At 41.1% G+C, this 22,596-nt stretch overlaps 1 protein-coding gene and 1 pseudogene across 25 annotated transcripts in view; one reads left to right on the top strand and one right to left on the bottom strand.

Moving 5' to 3' along the window:
• The window catches only part of PXK (PX domain containing serine/threonine kinase like), a 57,417-nt gene that overhangs the window by 30,335 nt on the left and 4,486 nt on the right, over positions 1–22,596 (bottom strand). For 24 of the 25 annotated variants that reach the window (XM_008058532.2, XM_008058528.1, XM_021712580.1 and 21 more), the window contains 6 exons: positions 12,321–12,507; positions 5,613–5,690; positions 4,753–4,826; positions 3,814–3,888; positions 949–1,053; positions 330–431 (listed from right to left, as the gene is read on the bottom strand). In XM_008058532.2, the coding sequence (XP_008056723.1) occupies positions 330–431; positions 949–1,053; positions 3,814–3,888; positions 4,753–4,826; positions 5,613–5,690; positions 12,321–12,459 (573 nt within the window). In that variant the 5' untranslated portion in view covers positions 12,460–12,507. The remainder of the gene's footprint in view (positions 1–329; positions 432–948; positions 1,054–3,813; positions 3,889–4,752; positions 4,827–5,612; positions 5,691–12,320; positions 12,508–22,596) is intronic. The other variant, XM_021712585.1, reaches the window with a different exon arrangement.
• Positions 14,340–14,856, top strand: LOC103260878 (annotated as a pseudogene).

Below are 22,596 nucleotides of genomic sequence, written 5' to 3' on the forward strand. Positions count from 1 at the left end.
GGGAGTGGCCACTGCACTCCAGTCTGGGTGACAGAGTGAGACTCCAACTCAAAAAAAAAAAAAAAAAGATAATACAAAAGAAAAGTTCCACACAGTAAAGTTCTTAAAACACAGACACTAAATTCCAATAGCTAAAGCTTTTGGAATTTTGTAGACCTAAATTATTGTTGCCTTAGTCTCAAATATTTGTTAGGATAAAAGAATGACAATATTATCAGTTTATAAGTGATCAGACAACTTAAGCAATTTTGGATATTGTCTGAGAACTTTTCAAAATAATGTGACTTTGGATGAAATTCTAATGCAACTTAAACAAAAATATCTCTTACCTCTAATATTTGCCGTCCATATGTTTTTATTTGCTGGAGTTCAAGGCCCTGAATCTTCTTAGGGTTGCAGTACTTCTTTAGAAATGGATCTTTTGGTTTTGCCTTTGGAACAGAACACATAAGAACACATAAGAAAGCAACAGAGGGGTCAATATTTGCATTCAGACTCCCTAAACAGGTAGAGGTTTGGGGCACTAGAGATGGTCAGCCTGTAGGATGTGGGTTTTTAAATACAAGTCTGTGTAGCTGATAGAGGCTGACTTGGGTTCTGTTCCTTCTCTACCTCAGTGAAGATGTGTCTGGTCTTGGCCTTAGCAGACCCCAAAGTCTTATATACTGTTTGAATTCTTCAGTACTGCTTTATTATATGCAAGACATAAACTTTAAAACTGACCTAAGAGAATAGATTATAATATTATGGACATAGTCATTAAATGTCTACCTTCCCTTATATGGGAAAAGGAATGCTCTCTAGCCAAACTAGGTAGAATTGCTATTGCTGGAATAAAAATAAATTTCAAATAGGATTTTACCTCAGGACCTATGCTCTGGGGCCTTAGGGATTAAGTATCAGTGACAGGAGGACTTGCTTATGACCATGAACTTGCACCACAAGTACCTTGTAGATCAGATCCTTCAAAGTTCCTTTTTCATTGAACATCCTAATTAGTAATGCTGAGGATTCATTAGCTGTGGCAAAGGTAACCCGATATATGTAAGGGTGCTGCCAAAACAAAAAAGAAATTCACATTGATTTGCATCAGGATCTAGGTCCTTTTAGATTCAGGATCTGCTTATGCAGAGTCAAGGACCATCTTGTTAGTTCAGTTTACAAATGTGGTGATATTCCCTAAACACACAGCATTTTCAAGTTATTAGATAATCAGCTAGCTCCTCTTTCTTCAGATGCGGGAAGGGACATAAACTGTAGTGATAAAGAGAAGTGGATAATTGATGTGGTAAGCTCTGCAAGTGAAGGTGTCTGTTTTGGTGTGTGCATTCTCATAGTTGAGTAAAAGTGTGGTGGAAGAGAGAAAAGTTCAAGTTTTCAGCATAATGGTTTTAATATTCTGCTTCTTTAAAATGGTAGAGAATACATCCAAGTCTCAGAACAGCCAAGTGGGGACTAGAATAAACATGTCTCTGCTCACAGCTTTGCCTAACATTCCACGCTGCAGTTTGGGTGCCAAGCCAGGGAGCATGACAGCCAGAAAACTAGCAAAAGTAGCATCTTCTGGCATCTCAGTCTTTTTCCAAAGCAGCTGGCGTGAATCTTCCTGCCCTTCTACAGAAGTTTGCAATATGATGATCCACAATATCCTCCTCAGATGGGAACACTAACATCAACCAAGTGGAGTGAGGAAAAGACGCATTATTTAATGGCTGAAAGGAAAGTGCTTATATGACCTGGAATTTTGGTTACATGAAACAAATTGACTCCAGATATTACAATTGCCTTTTAACTCAAAGGAGCACTATGAACGTTTAAGCCCATGCTATGCAAGGATTTTGGAGGCTGGTGTGGAATGAGTTGCGGGGTAGAGAGGTGTATCCAGGAAAATATAGTAATTGATCATAAAGTTTCTCCTAATCATCATATCAGAATGTTTGCTACTGATTTTTTAACAGCTTTATTGAGATACAATTCACATAAAATTACTATTCACCCATTTAAAGTGTACAATTCAATGGTTTCAGAATATTCACAGAGTTATGCAACCATCACACTATCTAGTAATATAACATTTTCACCATCCCAGAAAGAAACTCAATATGTAAGATAAAATCCTTCAGTCCATACAGATGTAAATTTAAAATGCAGGGAGAAGAGAAGCTCTTCTTTAGGGTAGAATGACAACTAATAGATAAAGAAGGAATAAAAGGGTTAGAAAATCACACTGAATCCTAAAACTAGTGGGCTTGATAAAGACCAGAGTATTTATGTAGTCTCAAAATATTTCTATTGCTTATTCATTAATTCTAGGTATTTATTTTAAGAAAATAATTAAGGATGGATATAAATGTTTAGTTAAAATTTTTCACTATGGTTTTTCTTCTTTTTTTAATAAGAGCAAAAAGCTGGCAGTCATCTAAATGTCTAGCAGAAAACTGGCTGAGTAAACCAAGGTACAGTCAATAATTCTATGCAGCCAGCAATAATGATGCTATATTAATGTATATATTTTCTTAATCATAAAAATTCTAGAAAAGTAACAACTAAACATTTTGGTTCATACTTCTGGTTGGTTGGGATTACGGGTCAGTTTTATTTTCTTATTTTTACTTGTCTGTGTCTCCTGACATTTTTACAATTAGTAGGCATCATTTGTATACACTATTTTTCTAAAAAGCATATCCATAAAAAGAAATTTAGAACTGGAAGCTAACAGCCTGTGTAATACAACCAAGCAAACTCAAAGACAACAGAATTTTTCTTAGCCTATACTGTACTTCATTAAAAGCTTGATTCTGCTAGCTTGACAAGGCACTATATTGCCAAATACTAACTTGCCAATCCAACTTTAATCTGTCAACCCAAGTGGATATGTCAGCATAACTATGCTCAGTCCATGATTGATTCATTCTAGAGACCTATATTCTCATACAGACAAGATAAAGAATAGCAACACTAACTCAATTTCCTGGTCAGGTTAATCTTTCTTTGCTGAAGAATATTCTGCACATATTTTGAAATATACCAGTGTGGTTCCTTCCTAATCCAGGACTCTGGATCACAGTTGTTCATTAGAGTAAATCATGTCATGTACTCTTATTGGTCAACAAATTAGCCTGTGGGAGTAGTAACTCTAACAGCAAAATGGCTGTTTTGCCTTTCCTTCCTTTAGTTTATCTAAATCCTTATTAATTCTGCTTTCCCAGGCTAGAAACAGTTCTTTTAATTCCACTAATATAAACACTCTCACCAAGAATAACAGGCTCGGAGAAGTGGCTGCTTTCCTGCTTAAGATTCAAAGGCTAGCTGGGCTCAGTGGCTCAGGCTGCAATTCCGCGCTTTAGGAGGCTGAGGTAAGTGGATTGCCTGAGCCCGCGGGTTCGAGACCCACCTGGGCAGCGAGACCTCATCTCTACAATAAATCAAAAAATCAGCCGGGTGTGGTAGCGCACGCCTGTAGTTCCAGCTACTTGGAAGGATCGCCGGAGCCCAGCAGGTCGAGGCTGTGGTGGCCGGAAACATGCCACTGCACTGCAGTCTGGGCAACAGAGTGAGACATCAACTCAAAAAAAAAAAAAAAATACAAAGGCTATATTTAAATCACTATATTTCATGAATTGTGCAGATGTCATAAATGCCATTTAAACGGTCTATGATCTATGGGAGTAGCCCTGCACAATTTCAATCTGAACTGAAATCCACTATACCTCTCCATTCTCTTGTGCCTACAGAGCTTTTTTGTCCACGTTTACCCACAACAAACATTGTGAATCTGCCATCGGCACTGAGAATAACAGGACCTGTACTCACCAAACAGGAAGGCAGAAGTTTGATTAGACATTGAAAATCTTTGTCTGACAAGTACTTGTCCGGGCCAAGGTCAGCCTGAAAACATGGGAGGAAATATCAAGGTTCTGCTTTGGTCATCAAAAGAAATATTCCTTATAAATCTTTCCCTTTAATTGTGTTTGTCCAAATATATGAATGCAAATCAAAGATGAAAACCACACTAAGTCTTGCTGCCTCAAGACCTTTCTGGAGAAGCAATGTATAAAAATACCAGAATTGCCAGGCTCGGTGGCTCAGCCTGTAATCCCGTACCTTTGGGAGGCTGAGGTGAGTGGACTGCCTGAGCCCGAGGGTTCAAGACCCACCTGGGCAGGCGAGACGTCATCTCTACCATAAATCAAAAAATTAGCCGGGCATGGTAGCACATGCCTGTAATTCTGGCTACTCGGAAGGCTGAGGCGGAAGGATCGCTGATGCCCAGCAGGTCGAGGCTGCAGTGGCCAGGAGCGGCCACTGCACTCCAGTCTGGGTGACAGAGTGAGGCTCCAACTCAAAAAAAAAAAACAAAACAAAAAACCAGAATTTATCTGTAATCTTATCTAATTCCATTAATCAAATGTATCACTAAAATTTACAAAGTGAGAGAGATAAAGTAATGCCTAAGTAATGTTTTTTTGGAGGTAAATTCCAAAACTGTCAGCCCTAAAAAGATTCCAGAGAACTATTTTAAGCTATTCTTATTGCTTTCCATATGTTTACAAGTTGATCAAATATAATTATATTTATATAACCAAATGCATAACAAAGTGATAAAACAACTCTCCTTTGATGTGGAACCAAGGAAGCCTTTATATCATTACTTAAGAGCACAATACAACTTTGTAATGCCCTTGTCAAATCTGCTTTCATTAACCCATCTGACGTCCCTGAAATGAGACTAAAACAAAAAAACTAGCTTACCCAGCTTAACACTAGCCGTTCCTTTGGCTGATTTTTAATCTTCATCAAGAAATACTTCTTCCTTATCCTCCAACCTGCCATAAAAGCAGAAATGTATTTAGAGTTGCATAATTTTTACAACAATTAATGTTTCATTGACTAAGTAATTAATAAAAATTAAGTTTGGCAATATTATCTTTTCTGTTTTTGTTGTTTTTTTTTTTTGAGTTGGAGTCTCACTCTGTCGCCCAGACTGCAGTGCAGTGGCACGCTCCCAGCCACCACAGCCTCGACCTGCTGTGCACTGGCAATCCTTCCACCTCAGCCTTCCAAGTAGCTGGAACTACAGGCGTGCGCTACCACACCCAGCTAATTTTTTTATTTACTGTAGAGATGAGGTCTCGCCAAGTTGCCCAGGCAGGTCTTGAACCCGCGGGGGTTCAGGCAATCCACTCACCTCAGGATCCCAAAGCGCGGGATTACAGGCTGAGTCACTGACCCAACTGGCAATATTATCTACACCTATGTAGGTACCAGTAAAAGAACTATGGCACAGTGTAAGTTACAGTTAAAAAACAGCAAGGAAATTACTCTATTCATGGATATAGAAAAATAGCACTTCAGTTTAGATTCAGTGAAAAGATAGAAGAAGAATAAATGGTGACTGCGAAAGTTATTACCATCCAAATCCTTTGATGGGACTTCAACCAAGATTCACTAAGTACTAAAAGTTAAGAACTGTATCAGCAAGCAGTAGGGAGGTAAAATAAAATGAGTCACCTGCATGTAAGAACGTTCTTGGACTACATATGAGAAAGCATGACTAAGAATCCAGTCCTATGACCTGTCTTTTAAACAGAATGAGCATGCCAATTTCTCACCTATGTCTTTCAATGGTTCTACCACCTCCCACTTTGGTTCTGATCGGAAGAACATGGAAACCTGCTGTAAGGCAATCTCTGCAAAGACATTTAGAAACTCATGAGTCAAACATATCAGAAAAGAGTCATACACTTAAGATACTAGTCTTGTAAATAATATCATTATACTCTATAACATTCTTAAAAGCTTAATTACCAAAAATAAGTAAGTAAATAAACACAGACGAAATGCAATGTGGGATTCTAGATTGGATCCTGAAACAGAAAAAGCACATTAGTGGAAAAATTGGTAAAATCTGAATAAAGCCCACAGTTAATAGTAACATACTAATATTAATTTCTTAGTTTTGAGAAATGTGCCATGGTTATATGTTAACATCAGGAGAAATTCAAAAAACAAAAAAAACTATTAATGATGTGAAAATATAAATTTTTCAAAACTGTAAAATCTAAAATAACTAGCTGATCTAAGCTAAGAATTCAATATATGCACCAGACCACAACCCAAACCCACAACTCAAAACATGTCCTAAGGACATCTTGAAACAGCATTTAGTGTTGCTCCAAGTGATATTTATCCCAGCTTCATTACTCATGGAATTATGGTTTTCACCAACAAAGAAGTGATTAGTCTTAAATAAACATGGAAATAAAAGCCAGTGGACAGCAGCAACACAATTTTATTGCCGGAAGTCACCGAATGCCTGTTTACTGGAAAAAAAAATCCTTCTTTCTGCATTCATTTATCATAAAAACGTTTCCCCCTTTAAGAAAACAACGAGAAGAGGAAGTTCTTTAAAGTTAACTATATTAAGAATTATCAGAATAACTGTACTTTTACATTTCCTGCAAAAAGCAGCATCTGTAATTTGCCATTTCCCCTCAACGCAGCAAGTAAATGAAGCCACTCTAGATCTTTGAAAACCAGCAGCCATCTTCCAAATGTTGTGGAATTTCACTTCTGCCTAGCATTAATTACATTCCAGGCAGACTGGTAAGGCATGAGGGATTCGGCAGAAACGCTCTCCATATGTGAAAATGACCTAATTTGGAATCACCACACCAAGAACTTGGCAAACAATATTATTTTGACCTATTTTTTTATTGTACATTTTGAGTTAAGAAAGTCAGGGAAGAAAACAGCTATTTGTTTACTGACTCAATATGGAATCTACTCAGAAGAAAACATGTAATGACCAAATACAAAACTGGCTTGATTCACATTTATTCTAACTACCCTAACACGTGACAACCCATTTGGAGGAACTTGGTGTAGCAGAAACATAAATTTTCATTATCAACACTAGGAACTCTGTATCTCCTCAATAACTAATGTAAATATAAAAAGTTTCAGGATTTTCAAAATGACTGGAACATAAGCTTAAAAATAAATTATTTTAAGCTAAAATCATTCACATCAGGCCAGGCTCAGTGGCTGTAATCCCAGCACTTTGGGAGGCCAAGGTGAGTGGATTGCCTGAGTCCGCAGGTTGGAGACCAGCCTGGGCAATTTGGCGAGACCTCATCTCTACAATAAATATAAAAAAGTAGCCGGGCATGGTAGCACACGCCTGTAGTTCAAGCTACTTGAGGTGGAAGGATCACTGAAGCCCAGCAGGTCAACGCTGGGGTGGCCGTGAGTGTGCCACTGCACTCCAGCATGGGCGACAAAGTGAGACTCCAACTAAAAAAAAAAAATCATTCACATCAACTTTGAAAAGGATCGTGAAAAACAATTTTCTAATGTGGTATAACGTCATTCTGAGAGGCTGAGGACAGTTGTTCAAAACTAACAGTGACTTGTAATCCTCACAACATCAATTATTTGACCACATTCCTTGTATGCTACCATGTGCTATACATTGCTTTAGGAATGGGGGAAATAGCTGTGAACAAATGGAACATGCTAGATTCATTACTAATAAATTGAGAACTGGGAAGTAGCTTTTTTTACCCCAGGGGTCAGGGAAATGGAGAAAGGACAGTTTCTTTCCACTGAACTATGATTTATTTTCAAATAAACCGCATGATATCATGCTCCCAATATTAAACCCCTCCCTCCCAAGACTCAGGGAACACATTTCAATCTTAAACGTCTGCTCCTCTTCTTGGAAGCCTTTACTGGCTCCCTACTTCCTTAGCAAACCAAGACCAAGCTTCTAAACCTAGTGTTCAATCCACCTCTAGTTTTAACCTTTCTGGCTTTATCTCCCACAGCGTGTAGTGCCTCTCTGAACTCTAAGATTTGCCTACCATGGTCCCTAAAAACTGGCCTGTTACTATTCCCTCAGCATTTTCCTTCTGGCCCATCTAGTCTTCAAGGTTCAGCCCAAGCTTGCTGCTCCCTTAGCCAGTACTCCCTCCTTGCCCCTCTTCTGAACACTCCCAGTGCTGTATCTGCCCCTTTCTTACGCAAGTACCCACTGTATGACCTGTAGTAGGACTACTCTCTTCTACTATACTATAAATGTTGGCTAGAAGGCTACATCTTAACACAGGTAAAGCCCAGAGCCCTAAGGAAATACTTCTCATGCTGTGCTGCCTGGAGCGCTGACCCCTCAGCCTAGCTAACTTCCACTCATCCCTCAGATCTCTGTGTAGGCATCACTTCTTCTGGGAAGCCTTCTTCCATCTTTAGGTCTGGGTCCCCCACCCCACCCCACCCATAAGGTGCAGCCTAATGTTTACCCTGGCACAGCCTACACCTGTCAATCTTCCTGCATAAGTGCCTTGGGACAGGGGGTGAGGAAACTACACTTCCTTTTTGCTGTATACGTAGCACCTGGCACATAGTAGGTAAATCTTTGATGAAGCAAGAACTAAGGGTTCGACATATGTTCAATGGATGTGGAACCGCTCTCCCATTTTAACTGAAATCCATGAAAAGCAAGGCATCTGCCCTTGATTTAACACTGAATGACACACGCAGAAAAATTACAAGCTCAGAAAGTGCTGATAAACCAGCTGGAGACAGGAAATGCCATGCAAAACCTTCAAGTTCATCCTGTGCTTCTCAAAGAGCTCAGATGTGCCAAGTGTCCCCACTGTGTACAGTCTCTGAACTCCTTGATCCCAATCCCATGGGGTGACTACAGAGAACACACACTGACTCCTCCAGGCCTGAAACTGGGTCCAGATCTCCAGCCTATGACAGCAGGCCTGCAACCTCTTCCACACATCCTGTTCTTGTTCTGAATATCATCCTCCACTCCCTTTTTATCCTGGAGACCCTCACTATCTTTCCTATTCAAAGGATTCCTGGTGTTTTCGGACTAGAAGGGAACTTCAACACTAACACTCCCGGGTCCGTTCCCCCTAATGAACCTCTTGTTTTACAGGTAAGGACTCTGAGGCCCACAGAGGGGAAATGCTGCTAATGACAATGCTGAGACCAGGATCCAAGACCCCTGATTTCTGGTCCAAATGACTTCTGCATGAACATTAAAACCCCATTACACTGAGGGGCATGAGGCTTGAGGGGGGAAGATGGCCACAGTGCCATCATTTAAAACTAAGGCTTTTAAATGATAGAGGTGCCACCGGGCAAGGTGGCTCAAGCCTGTAATCCCAGCACTTCAGGAGGCCAAGGCAAGAGGATTGCTTAAGCCCAGGGGTTCAAGACCAGCCTGGGCAACTTGGCGAGATCTCATCTCTACAATAAGCAAAAAAAAGCAGCTGGGCATGGTGGCATATGTCTGTAGTTCCAGCTACTTGGAAGGCTGAAGTGGAATGACTGCCTGAGTCCAGCAGGTTGAGTCTGTGGTGGCCGTGAGCATGCCACTGCACTCTAGCCTGGGTGACAGGGTGAGACTCCGACTCAAATAAAATAAAATAAAATAAAAATAAATGATAGTGGTGCCTTGTTAATAAGATGAATAAAGTTTGTGTATATGCACGTGAGAGAAACAGGACAGAGAGAGACTCAACATAAATGCCTCATGACCAGGAGGCACCTATTTTCCTTGTATAATTGCTGGCCTTCAAATAGACTGGCTAATTCAAATAAACACCTCACAACTTCCCCACAGACAAAGGACCTACATTTCCCTTCCGTGGATTTGCTCACTTGGAGAAAACCGGGAAAAGAAAGGCAGGACCAGCAATGCTGGGCTGGGAACCCAGGGAAGAGAGAAGGCAGCTGCTGAAGTCTTCAGAGTTCCTGGTTACCCATCCCCTGGGGACCAAGACAGCACCACAGTCCACCGCAAACAAGGCACCCTCAACCTCAGTCAAAGTGATAAGCATGAAAAGCAGCTCTGTTGATTTTGGATCCCACTTGAACATAGAGCTCAAATCCTGCTGAAGTGAAGCTGGGTGGTAACTGCAGACCGTTTGGAAAATGAAAAGAGGTGGAGACATTATCATCACTAAATGGGGAAAATGGCCCTGCTTAGAGAAACACCACAAGTTGGGAGATATGCCAAGTACCCTCAGGGAACCATGAGCATGCTATGAACTTCAGGAATGGTTCTGTCTAGCTGGCATAGGGGTGCAGCCCATGCTTCCGTTTCCTGAGGTGGCTGTTGAGTTAGTCTGGAGGCAAGACAAACTCTGACATTTCATTCAAAGGGGGAAGTAAATCAGCATCTCTCTGAAAACAACACCTATCACCTATTGTTTCATTTCAGGTGTGTGCCCTCTAAATAGTGGTTGGCTTGGCAGGAGTTTCTGGTGGTCTTTCATAGTCCTGCTCACATGTGCTTTGGACTGATCATCTGCATGCTGGGAGGTAGTGGGGGGGGAACCAAGGACACTAGCAGCATGTGAGGGGGGGCTACTACAAAAGGAAATACAGACATCTGACAACCTTCCAGGTGCCATGTAGCATTCTCACTCGAAAATCTTAAGACTAGAGTCACACAAAAGAGCAACCCTAGGTAAGACCTCTAGGGAGGCCGTAGCTTAACTTGTCTATAAAAAGAGACATCTTGATACATCTGCTCTAAGATCCCTTCTAGCTCTGGCCCTCTAAATAGTGGCCGACTTGGCAGGAGTTTCTGGTGGTCAGCAGAAACTACCAATACAAGCTCCCTGAGAGCAGAGGGCAGATTTGCCTAGTGCCTGTGTCCCCAACACCGAGCCCTGCATGTGTTGATGTCTGCTGAATCAACAGCATCATTACATGTGCAGTACACCTTGATGCCTGCCCCCAGAGCACTAGCAGGCACTCTTAGGAAAAATGATGGAGACAAACCACTGAGCAGGGCTGGGTTAGGCACATTTGATAAGTCAGTCCAGATGGCCTGCTGTCTGACAATTTTGGGAACAATCGAGAGGAAGCATGAAGAAATGAAAGCCATAAAAGACACTACTCTGACAGAATTCTAGCTGTCCCAAGAGCCCCAGCCCTATCTGTGTTGTCTTTTATGGGAGCCAAAAAGCAAAAGGGGGAAGAATGGAATCCTTGTAACAACCCAATGTTCCACTTTGTAAATGTGAGTTTGATATACACTTTCCTTCTCTTGGCTGCATTCTGGAAAGGCATTTTCCTTATCCCTACACAGCACTTCTGTTAGAAAATGGCAGGTAAATTCTACAGCAAGATTTCTCACACTTTAGTGAACATGCAAATCACCTGGGGACCCTGTTATACTCAGATCTTGATTCAGTAAATCTGAGATGGAGATTGAATTCTGCATTTTTGACGAGCTCCCAGTGATGCCAATGCTAATGGTCTGAGAACCACATCGTGAGTAGCAGGCCTCAAGGGTTATGGTTTTCAAATGTGGTTGTGTATGGGACGACTCACTTGGGAAGCTTTACAAATTACCCACAGAGATTCTGATTTAATTAGCATGCATATAGCCTGGACATCAGGATTTTTTTTAAAGCTCCCCAGGTGATTCTACTATGCAGTAAAGTTTGGTGCTTGACAAGTAGGCCCCTATTTCTCACTCCCTGAAGCAGGAATATATAAGTGTTTTAAAAGCAATTATCTGATAAAAATCTATTCTCCTAGCAAGGAAATTAACAATACCCAGAGTTCCACTTAGGAAGCTTCTAAAGCATGAATTGGTTTTAACAGTAGAATCCTGATCAGTTCTACAACAGTTTCTATTGGTCTCTTCAAAGTCACACCAAAGTATATTAAATATTTAGTTCCTCATTCTGCTGACATCAGGCTTAGTTATTGATGCCAACTTTGTGTGTAATCGGTACTGGAAGAGAAGCCTTTTCCACCCCAGTCCCTCAGCAGCTGCCCCAATTCAGGAAAGATATGGAAGAGAACTACCTCTTTGTCCTTTGCACTGAGTGGGTTTCAGGGAGAAAACAGGAAGACACAGAAAGGATGCTTCTGAGTCACTGTTGTGTTTAAATTCCCAGGAAAACCAAATACACTATATATTGGGAATGCAAAAACAGAGCCAAATACAAATCCGATTGAGATTACTGTAAACATTATTGTGATTGTTTACTCTCTGTTCTGTCAGGGAAGATAATAAAGACAAGACTAAACGTACACAGACACAATAATTTCTTTTCCATATTTTTCTATGCAGATTACAAACATTTTGGAAGTAAATTATTTTCTTCTTACACATCTAAAATAAACTATAATCAAATAAGTCTTGGTAAATGAAAAATACCATATACCAAATATGTACATGTCCCCATTTGAAAGTAGCATTCCCTCCACATATGTTATCTCCAGCAAAGGACAATGCCTCTCTAGCCATGTGACCATGGCTCACAGATCCCTCTGCTTACCAGTGTAGTTTGCAGAATAGTTGTTTGGATCTAAAAACTTCTTAACCAGCTCACAATTAGACAAGATATGATTTGTGGTGATAACATTGAGATAGTTCTGAAGACCTTTCTGCCTCTCAGCTATGAATTCACGATCCATGTTACCAATCAATTTTTTGGGAGGAAGAGGTAGACTAAGGCCTGCAATCTTTAAAAAAGAAAAAAAGGTATTATACTTATGAAATCCACAAATAACAATATCAAAATCCTGAACCATCACATTTCACTAAATCTGAAACAACATAGATGTTATCTAAAACAACATAGATGCATCCTAATTTCAGTGATATTATAAAAATGTGAAAACTAGAATTGACATGTCAAGCATAATCACTCCAAAACTTTATTTTTTAAAAATGTATTTGTATTTTTATTTGTTATACATGAACATAATTTCAAGAGTCAATTATTTGTTAACTATTTTTAATTATTATTGGTGATCCCATGACACTCCCTCGCATCCCTGCCACCAGGTGACATATTCATTCCCTACTCCCCTAGGACAGCCACACTCCATTCTTTCAGCTGATCTTTTGCCACTGGGGAACACTCATACTGTTGTGCCTTGCTTTTTCATTTTTAGGCATTATCTGCAAATTTCCTATTATGGAAGCTGAGGATTAAGTTTTCTTTCACAACCCTAACCTTATCCCACACACACACTGTCCCTAATCCTCCCCATGTCATTGTAATTTTATTTGATGCAATATTCATGTCTACATTAGGTAAATAATACTCACAACTGAGCTAAAGAGCCATGCATACCTTTCCTTTATAGCAACTTCTAGTCTTTGCTTTATTTTTCTATTCAGTTCCAAATTCTCCATCCAAGTCTTCTCTCAACATGTTCAGATACACAGTCTTGAAGTACCTTCCAGAACCCACTGGTCTGCTCCAAGCAGGGGTGGTGGTCCCTATACTGCTGCAAAACTGGCATCCTGGGACCTCCCTTCATCCTTTTCCTAGAGAGGCTGTTGCCCTTGTCCTACTGAACCCTGTTTTATATGCCATGCCTTCCTTTTTCTTACATAATTCCCTTGTTTTGGGTACAGTGTACCCTCTGTTAGCTTTAAAAAGGAAAGCAAGATAGAGAAATTTTCTGAAGCTTTGCATGTATCATTATGTCTTTATTCTCTCCTTACACTTGATTTATAGCTAGTCTTGATGTGGAATTCTAAGCTGAAAATTTTTCTTCAGAATTTTTTTTTTTGAGTTGGAGTCTCACTCTGTCACCCAGACTGAAGTGCAGTGGCCACTCCCAGCCGCTGCAGTCTCGACCTGCTGGGCTCCGGCGATCCTCCTGCCTCAGCCTTCCAAGTAGCTGGAACTACTGGCGCGCGCTACCACGCCCGGCTAGTTTTTGACTTATTGTAGAGATGAGGTCTCACCAAGTTGCCCAGGCGGGTCTCGAACCCGCAGGCTCAGGCAATCCACTCACCTCAGCCTCCCAAAGCGCTGGGATTACAGGCTGAGTCACCAAGCCCGGCCAGAATTTTTAATAAATATTTTATCTTCTAGTTTGCAGAACTCCTGTTAAAGGTTCAAGCATACTGAATTCTTGATTCTAGGGGTTTTTTTGTTATTTTTTCCCCTCTCCCTGAAAACATTTAGGATCTTCTCTTAGACCTCAGTCTGTGAATTTCATGTGCTTTTATGTGGGTCTACTTTCATTTTTTTATGCTGAGCACTCAGCCTTTAATATCCTTAAGTTCTCTGGTGTTTTCTTGTATTAGGTCATTATTTTTTCCTCTCCATGCCCTCTGCTCTCTTTTCTGAGATTCGTATTTTTTGTTGTTGGACCCCCTGGACTGGTTCTCTAATTTTCTTATCTATTTTCCTACCTTTTTTTTAAAGAGTATTTCTTCCTCTAGCTGCCATTTTGTATCACCATGTGTGTGCACCTAATCTCAGCTGGTTCAGCCAAGATCCCTTGGGCACCAACTCTAGTCCCCCGCACGGACCCTTTTCTGCTCCAACAAGATGAAAGAAACTATCATGAACCAGGAGAAATTTGCCAAACTGCAGGCACAAGTGTGCATTGGTGGGAAAAGAACTGCTTGCAGAGAAGAGGTTCATCAAACAGCTATAGCAGATGATTCAAAAAACCCAAAAAACTCTAGTTCTTAAAGAAGTTAAGGGTAAACAATATCTTTGGTATTGAAGAGGTGAACATGTATACAAACCAAGGAACAGTTATTCATTTTTAACAACCCTAAAAATTCAGGCATCTCTGGCAGTGAACACTTTCACCATTACAGGCCATACTGAGACAAAGCAGCTGGCAGAAATGCTACCTAGCATCTTAAACCAGCTTGGTGCAGTCTGACTAGTTTAAGGAGACTGGCTGAAGCTCTGCCCAAACAATCTGTGGATGGAAAAGCACCACTTGCTACTGCAGATGATGATGATGAAGTTCCAGATCTTGTGGAGAATTTTGATGAGGCTTCCAAGAATGAGGCAAACTGAAGTGAATCAACTTCTGAAGAAGATAAAACTTGAAGAATGGATTGCCTGAGCCCGCAGGTTCGAGACCCACCTGGGCAGCAAGACCTCATCTCTACAATAGATCAAAAAATCAGCCGGGCATGGTAGCACATGCCTGTAATTCCGGCTACTTGGAAGGCTGAGGCAGAAAGATCGCCGGAGCCCAGCAGATTGAGGCTGCGGTGCCCGGGAGCGGCCACTGCATTCCAGTCTGGGCGACAGAGTGAGACTCCAACTCAAAAAAAAAAAAATTGAAGAAGTTACTGGGAGTTGCTATTTTATATTATGACTGCTTTTAAAAATTGTTTTGTTAATGGATCTGATAAAATCTAGATCTCTAATATTTTTAAGCACAAGTTCCTTGGCCACTGCAGCTCATTTCAGTTTTTGCTTATACACAACTCATTCTTTGCAGCAATTAAGTTGAAGAAGCCTGGGAATAAAGTCTGAAACAAAGATTAATAAAGTTCTTTACCTAATAAGAAAAAAAAAGAGTATTTCCTTTATCTTTCAGCCCTTCTAAACAGTTTTCTAGGCTGGGTGTGGTGGCTCATGCCTGTAACCCTAATGCTTTAGGACGTTGAGGCAGGAGGATTACTTGAAGCCAGGAGTTTGAGACCAGCCTGGGGAACATAGTGAGACCTTGTTTCTACCAAAAAAACCAAAACATTAAAAACTAGTCAGAGCCGGGCTCGGTGGCTCAGCCTGTAATCCCGTGCTTTGGGAGGCTGAGGTGAGTGGATTGCCTGAGTCCACGAGTTCGACCCGCCTGGGCAACTTGGCAAGACCTCATCTCTGCAATAAATCAAAAAATTAACCGGGCGTGGTAGCACGTGGCTGTAGTCCCAGCTACCTGGAAGGCTGAGGCAGAAGGATCACCAGAGCCCAGCAGGTCGAGGCTGTGGTGGCCGGGAGTGGCCACTGCACTCCAGTTTGTGTGACAGAGTGAGACTCCAACTCAAAACAAACAAACAAAAAAAAAAAAACTAGTCAATTGTGGTGTTGTGCACCTGTAGTCCCAACTACTCAGAAGGCTCAGGCGGAATGATCATTTGTGCCCAGGAGTTCAAGGCTGTGTTGAGTTATGACCATGCCACTGCGCTCCAGCCTGGGCAATAGAGTAATAATAACCTGTCTCAAAAACAAAATGTTTCTATATTATCATTTTTTATTTGTAAGTACCCCTTTTCTATTCTTTTTTTATTTTATTTTATTTTTTGGGTTGGAGTCTCACTCTGTCGCCCAGGTTGGAGTGCAGTGGCATACTCACGGCCACACCAGCGTTGACCTGCTGGGCTCCAGTGATCCTTCTGCCTCAGCCTTCCAAGTAGCCGAAACTACAGGCGCGTGCCACCATGCACAGCTAATTATTTTATTGTAGAGATGAGGTCTTGCCAAGTTGCTGGGGTCGGTCTCGAACCCGAGGGCTCAGGCTATCTACTCGCCTTGGCCTCCCAAAGTGCTGGGATTACAGTCTGAGCTACCGGGCTCAGACTCTTTTTCATTTTCTCAATAGCACACTGAATGTAATGCCATTTCTTAACTCTCTGAGATAATAAAAGATAGCCATTCTGGAGCACTTGAAACAACTGCATACGTTCTGCTTCCTGAAGTTCCTTTTTTCCTATGTTTTGTTCGCAAACTTTCACGTTAAAAGTTTCTGCCAGGCATGGTGGCTCACACCTATAATCCCAGCACTTTGGGAGGCTGAGGCGGGAGAATCGCTTGAGCCAGGAGTTCAAGAACAGCCTGGACAACAAAATGAGACACTGTCTCTACAAAAAAATAGATAAATTTTCCAGGCATGGTGGCATGTGGCTGTAGTTCCAACTATTTGGGAGGCTGAGGCAAGAAGATGATCACTTAACCCCAGAAGTTTGAGGCTGTAGTGAGCCATGATCTTACCACTGCATTCCAGCCTGGGTAACAGAGTGAGACCCTGTCAAAATAAATAAATAAATAAATATTTTAAAAAGTGTTTCTTAGTAGGAGTCAAGTGTGAACAAGAACTGGGATTTAAGGGCCATACTTTGAAGGTATCCCTGGTCAACTTTCTGCCAGAAATGATGGGAAGATAATGTTGTGGAGTGTGAGCAGTGGAATTCTGGGAAAAAAAAGAAGAATCCTACAAAACATACCCACAGGAAGAAAATTTACAAAGCAGCTTATACCAAGCAGGTGGAAATACTAATGCTTCAGTAATAGATAAGGAAGAACATGGCAACATTTTACCAAAGCTAAGTACTGAATATGGAGAAAAAGTGAACTGGTTCTTAGGTGTAAAAATAAAGGGACAGCAAAATATATTAGCAGCTGACCAGAGTAGTCATATATTTTCCTAAATGAAGTTCAAATCATTTAAGGACAATGAAAACATTTAAATAATAAGCAAAAGGGCAACCCCTTCAGGTCCCTTACCACTGTGGGAGCTTTCCTGTCCTCTCAATAAATCCTGCTTTTAAATAAATAAATAAATTTTTTAAAAGTATTATTTAGAAGTCTGGTGATCCTCGGTTATCTGCTCATATTCAAGAGTGGAGCACCAAAAGGTGATTGGAACTTTTGGGTGAATGGCTGGGGCTTATCTATAGTGGGCTTTATTTTATCTGATAACCCTACTCAGCTGTTTCATTGGTGGAAGCTTTAGCTTTTCCCTCTTAGGCTGAGAAGATTCCCCAGAAAAGACTCTTCCAGTCTCCTGCCCAGAGATTCTGTGGCCTGACTGCCAGAATTCCGGGAGCTGAGAGGAAAAAGAAGGCTGGTGGGCAGGTGGGTGCTCATGCACATTATGTAAATGTTTTCAACTGTGCCTGCATTCCTCAGTATAAAGACAGTTTTACTCCAGAGAATAAACTTCCAGTTTATTGTCGGTGTGAGAAAAGTAGGCACAAATTTTTCACATACAGGAGATTTGGGGATCTGACTGCTTCTTAAACAGACTATCAACTCCTGTTTCTAGTTTTCACCTTACACTGGAGACAGCATCTGGTACTGCCAATAGCTGAACCTTTCAGAAGTTCTGTGATATAAATTGGGACACAATGAGATTATCTGCTTCCCTATCTGCTTGCATCTCAGAAGTCTGCCTTCTCAGCCGGGCTCGGTAGCTCAGCCTGTAATCCTGCGCCTTTGGGAGGCTGAGGTGAGTGGATTGCCTGAGCCCGTGAGTTCGAGACCCGCCCGGACAACTTGGCGAGACCTCATCTCTACAATAAGTCAAAAAATCAGCCAGGCGTGGTAGCACATGCCTGTAATTCCGGCTACTCGGAAGGCTGAGGCGGAAGGATCGCCGGAGCCCAGCATGTCGAGGCTGCGGTGGCCAGGAGTGGCCACTGCACTCCAGTCTGGGCGACAGAGTGAGACTCCAACTCAAAAAAAAAAAAAAGTCTGCCTTCTCATATCTGCTTAATTAGTTAGCTCTCACCCAATGGATTTTCAGTTTTAAATATTTTGTGTTTTCTTCTCTTTTAACTGTCAGAGAGAGAGAGAGAGAAAGAGAGAAAGAAAGAGAGAGAGAGAGAGAGGGGAAGACAGAGGAGAGAATCAATAATTAACTGTTGTTTTGGAGTGGTTTAGGCAGGTAGGTAAAGTAAATACACGTGCTCAATCTACTATCATTTTCCAGATTATTTAAAACTTTTTTTTTTTCGTAGAAAAGAGGTCTTGGTATGTTGCCCAGACTGGTCTCAAATCCTGGCTCAAGCATTCCTCCTGCCCTCTCACTTTGGCCTCCCAAAGTGCTAGGATAACAGGTATGAGCCACCACACCCAGCAGCTTTAAAAAAAAAAAAAAAGATGGGGTCTTACTATGTTGCTCAGGCTGGACTTAAACTCCTGGGCACAAGTGGTCCTCCCACCTTAGCCTCTCAAGTAGCTGGGACTATGAGTCCAACTTTTATACTTAAAAAAACTAAACATCGGATTAGCACTGAATTTTTTTTTTTTTTTTGAGTTGGAGTCTCACTCCGTCGCCCAGACTGGAGTGCAGTGGCCGCTCCCGGCCCCTGCAGCCTCGACCCACTGGGCTCCAGCGACCCTTCCGCCTCAGCCTTCTGAGTAGCTGGAATTACAGGCACGCGCTACCACACCCGGTTGATTTTTTATTTATTGTAGAGATGAGGTCTCGCCAAGGTGCCCAGGCGGGTCTCGAACCCACGGGCTCAAGCAATTCACTCACCTCAGCCTCCCAAAGGTGCAGAATTACAGGCTGAGCCACCGAGCCCGGCTTAGCATTGAATTTAATGAGTAAAGTCACTTTCAAAGAGCTGGGTTATTCTACACCCATGCTTATATTAGAGCAATTCAATGGCATGTGTATTGATCGAGGGTAATGTCTAAAGAGGACATCTTGAATTTAGAAAAGGATGTAATCTAAACCACTCATGTGGGCAAACCTAACTTAGATTGTTCCACTCTATATTTTTCAAACAACAATGATGCAGCTAAATGAAAACCTTGAACTTAATACTGGACAAGATGAAAAGGTTGGATGACAACTCTAAATTGCCTATTTCTCTGTCATAATTATGAAAATATATCAGAGCATACTTAGAGTCAATTTTATTTTATTTATTTATTTTAGAGTAGATTTTATAATCATGGCTTAATTCACTTCCAAATAAAACACTTAAGTATCACCCATTTTCCTAATTCATACAATTAGGCTTTATCTAGTAGCAGTTGCTTTATTAGCTAAATAAAATGCATACTTATGAAGAAAGTACACCACTCAGCTATTATATATCCAAGCCAATCACTTTTTTGTTGTTGTTCAGGGGCATAAATTATCAAATCAAGGGTGATATATTGCTTAAGATGCAACTGATGTATCTTAAAACTGTTTATGGAGCCTCAGAATATGATTGCATTTATATACATTTGTTGTATATGGTAAGTCCTCACTTAATGTCAACTACAGGTTCTTGGAAACAGTGACTTTAGGCAATACGAATAACAAAACCAATTTTACCTTAGGCAAACTGACACAAACAGGAATAAAGTTCCTATGGCATACTTCTGATCATAAAACCATTACCAAACTTCTAAAGACCCAAAACCCTTCTAATATTAAACACTGAAATAAATGTAAGCTACACATACATTTAAGAAAGATTAATATAAACAAGAGGCCAAGCTTGGTGCTCAGCCTACAATCCCAGCACTTTGGGAGCCTGAGGTGATTGGATTACCTGAGCCCATGGGTTCGAGACCAGCCCACAACCTCATCTCTACAATAACTAAATAAATAAATTAGCTGGGCGTGGTAGTGCTCGCCTTAGTTACAGCTACTTGGAAGTCTGAGGTGGAAGGATCACCGGAACCTAGCAGATTGACGCTGGGGTGCCACTGCATTCCAGCCTAGGCAACTGAGTGAGACACCAACTCAAATGAATGAATGAATGAACAAATAAATAAATAAATAAAAACAAGATAATTATTCACCCTATTTTTCCAGTTCAGGGTCTCAGGTGGCTGGAGCCCATCCTGGCAGCTCAGGGAACCAACCCCGGACAGAATGCCATTCCATCACAGAGCGTATTCACACACACATGCTCACTCACACTGGGGCAATGTAGACATGCCAGTTCACCTAACCCCTATATCTTTGCAATGTGGGAGAAAACTGGAATACCCAGAGGAAACCATGGTAGACATGGGGGAGAAAATGCAAACTCTACTCAGACAGCGGCCCCAATCAGGAATCAATTTTTTTCTCAGCAACATTACAACCAAAGGATGTTGAACAAAACATCATTCGAGAACCTGCTGTAAATGACCAGGGATATGGTTATACAGGCACAAAAAACAACTGAGAGGACTCACATCAACTGCTTAACAATACCCACCTCTGGGAGTGGGTTAGTTCATTAATTTTTATTTCTCTTCTACAAAATGTTTACAGAGGCAACCTCTTTCAGGTCTCCTCCCACTGAGGGAGTTTTTCTGTCTTCTTAATAAATCCTGCTTTAAAAACAAAAACAAAACAAAATGTTTACAATTTTCATTTACTTCTTCTGTTTCAATGTAAAAAGAAAGAGTTGGGCGCAGTGGCTCATGCCTGTAATCCCAGCACTTTGGGAGGCAGAGGCGAGAAGACTGCCTGAGCCCAGGGATTCAAGACCAGCTTGGGCAACTTGTGAGATCTCATCTCTACAATAAATCAAAAAAATTAGCTGGACGCAGTGTGTGCACCTGTAATTCCAGCTGCTTGGAAAGATCGCCTGAGCCCAGCAGGTCGAGATGCAGTACCTGTGAGTGTGCCACACAGTGAGACTACAACTCAAAAAAGAAAAAGAAAATTTCTTTTGTTTATCAAACTGATTATATACACACTAATAATTTTTAGAAATTATCATTAACCAATACCAACAGCTTTGCCTGCACTACCTACATAACAGCAGACCCAACTGAAGCCCACAACACTCAGAATGGAGAGTCATGTCGGACATCACCAGCTTGAAATCCCAATATTTTGACTGTTTTTCATTCATAGAGGGGAGGTAAGAATAAATTTGAAAAAAATATCCGTTTTGAACTTTGTAGCCTCCAAGCTTCAACCAATCTATTTTTTCAAGCTTCATTTCTCTTTAAAAAAAAATGTACTAATCTGCCCAGACATCCCATCAGTTCATTCAGATCATCAGATGAAACAAAAAGCTCTTTTGCCAACCGCTGTGATTGCAGTGTCCCTGCTATGTCAGGTGGTTTTTCTGTCCTCACTTTAAGATCTCAAAATAAATATTCCTAGAAGTCCTCAAACTATGCCACGTGTGTGTTATTTTAAAATCTTGCCTTTTAAAAAAGATTAGCATTCAAGAGATACTTATGTTCTCTTTTAGCTTTCTCCTAGAATTTCTAAAATGCTTACCAAATACAGAATATAAAATTTAAAACTCCAATGACTAATTAGAAGGGAGGGGAAAATACTACACATGGACTGATAGTCACTAAGCCACTGATTTCCTAGACATCTCTATACAGAAGGCTTCAAGCCAAGAGACCTCATCATCTCATTTTCACTATCTTCCCTCTTTACTTGCCCTATGGATTTTCCTCTTGAGTTCCTCATACAAGAAAAAGAAAACAAGAAAGCCAGCAGAGAATTCCCCAGAGTTCCATACATAACAACTGTAGAATGACAATGTAAAGAGGGGGGTGATCCCCAAACTGAGGCTTAGAGCTCATAATATGACCTATGCTAGCCTAGGAGAAGCCTCTAAATTATATGACAAACTATATCAGAGTTTCAAGAAAACTAGCTTTTATCTGGAGGAAAAACTTTCAAGCTCAATCTGTTAATCTTTCCTTACTCACTTCCATCATCAGACCTTAATGATCTGCATATTGCCTTCAACCATATTCCAGTCAGTACTCGAGGGAGTTCTAAGTTCTCATCAGACCCTAAATTTGTCCCAATTCCTTTCCCATTTAGTGTACAGTAATGTCTCTCCAAGGTCAACAATGGGCAGTAAAGTTCACATCACAAAGCATTTGTGCTATAAGAGAACTCAGAAGTCAGCTAGTTCATCCTCTTCATTTGGGGTTGAAAAGTAAATGAGGAAAGTGAGGCCCAAGAGAAGAAATGATTGACCCAAGGTATCCATGCTAGTAAGGGGCAGTGCCTGAGTTCCTTCCCAAGGCTAAGAGACAGAGCCTCGGTTCTCTCCTTCTCTGCCCAGTTTCCAAGAAGCAAAGGCCTGCTTCTTTCTTTTTCTCCACGGTATGCTGTCTCCCTGCTGGTTGGTAATTTGAT

Source organism: Carlito syrichta, unplaced genomic scaffold (genome assembly GCF_000164805.1).
Source record: "Carlito syrichta isolate Samal-C Ts95f unplaced genomic scaffold, Tarsius_syrichta-2.0.1 Scaffold303376, whole genome shotgun sequence".
In the NCBI taxonomy this organism is placed as follows: Eukaryota; Metazoa; Chordata; class Mammalia; order Primates; family Tarsiidae; genus Carlito; species Carlito syrichta.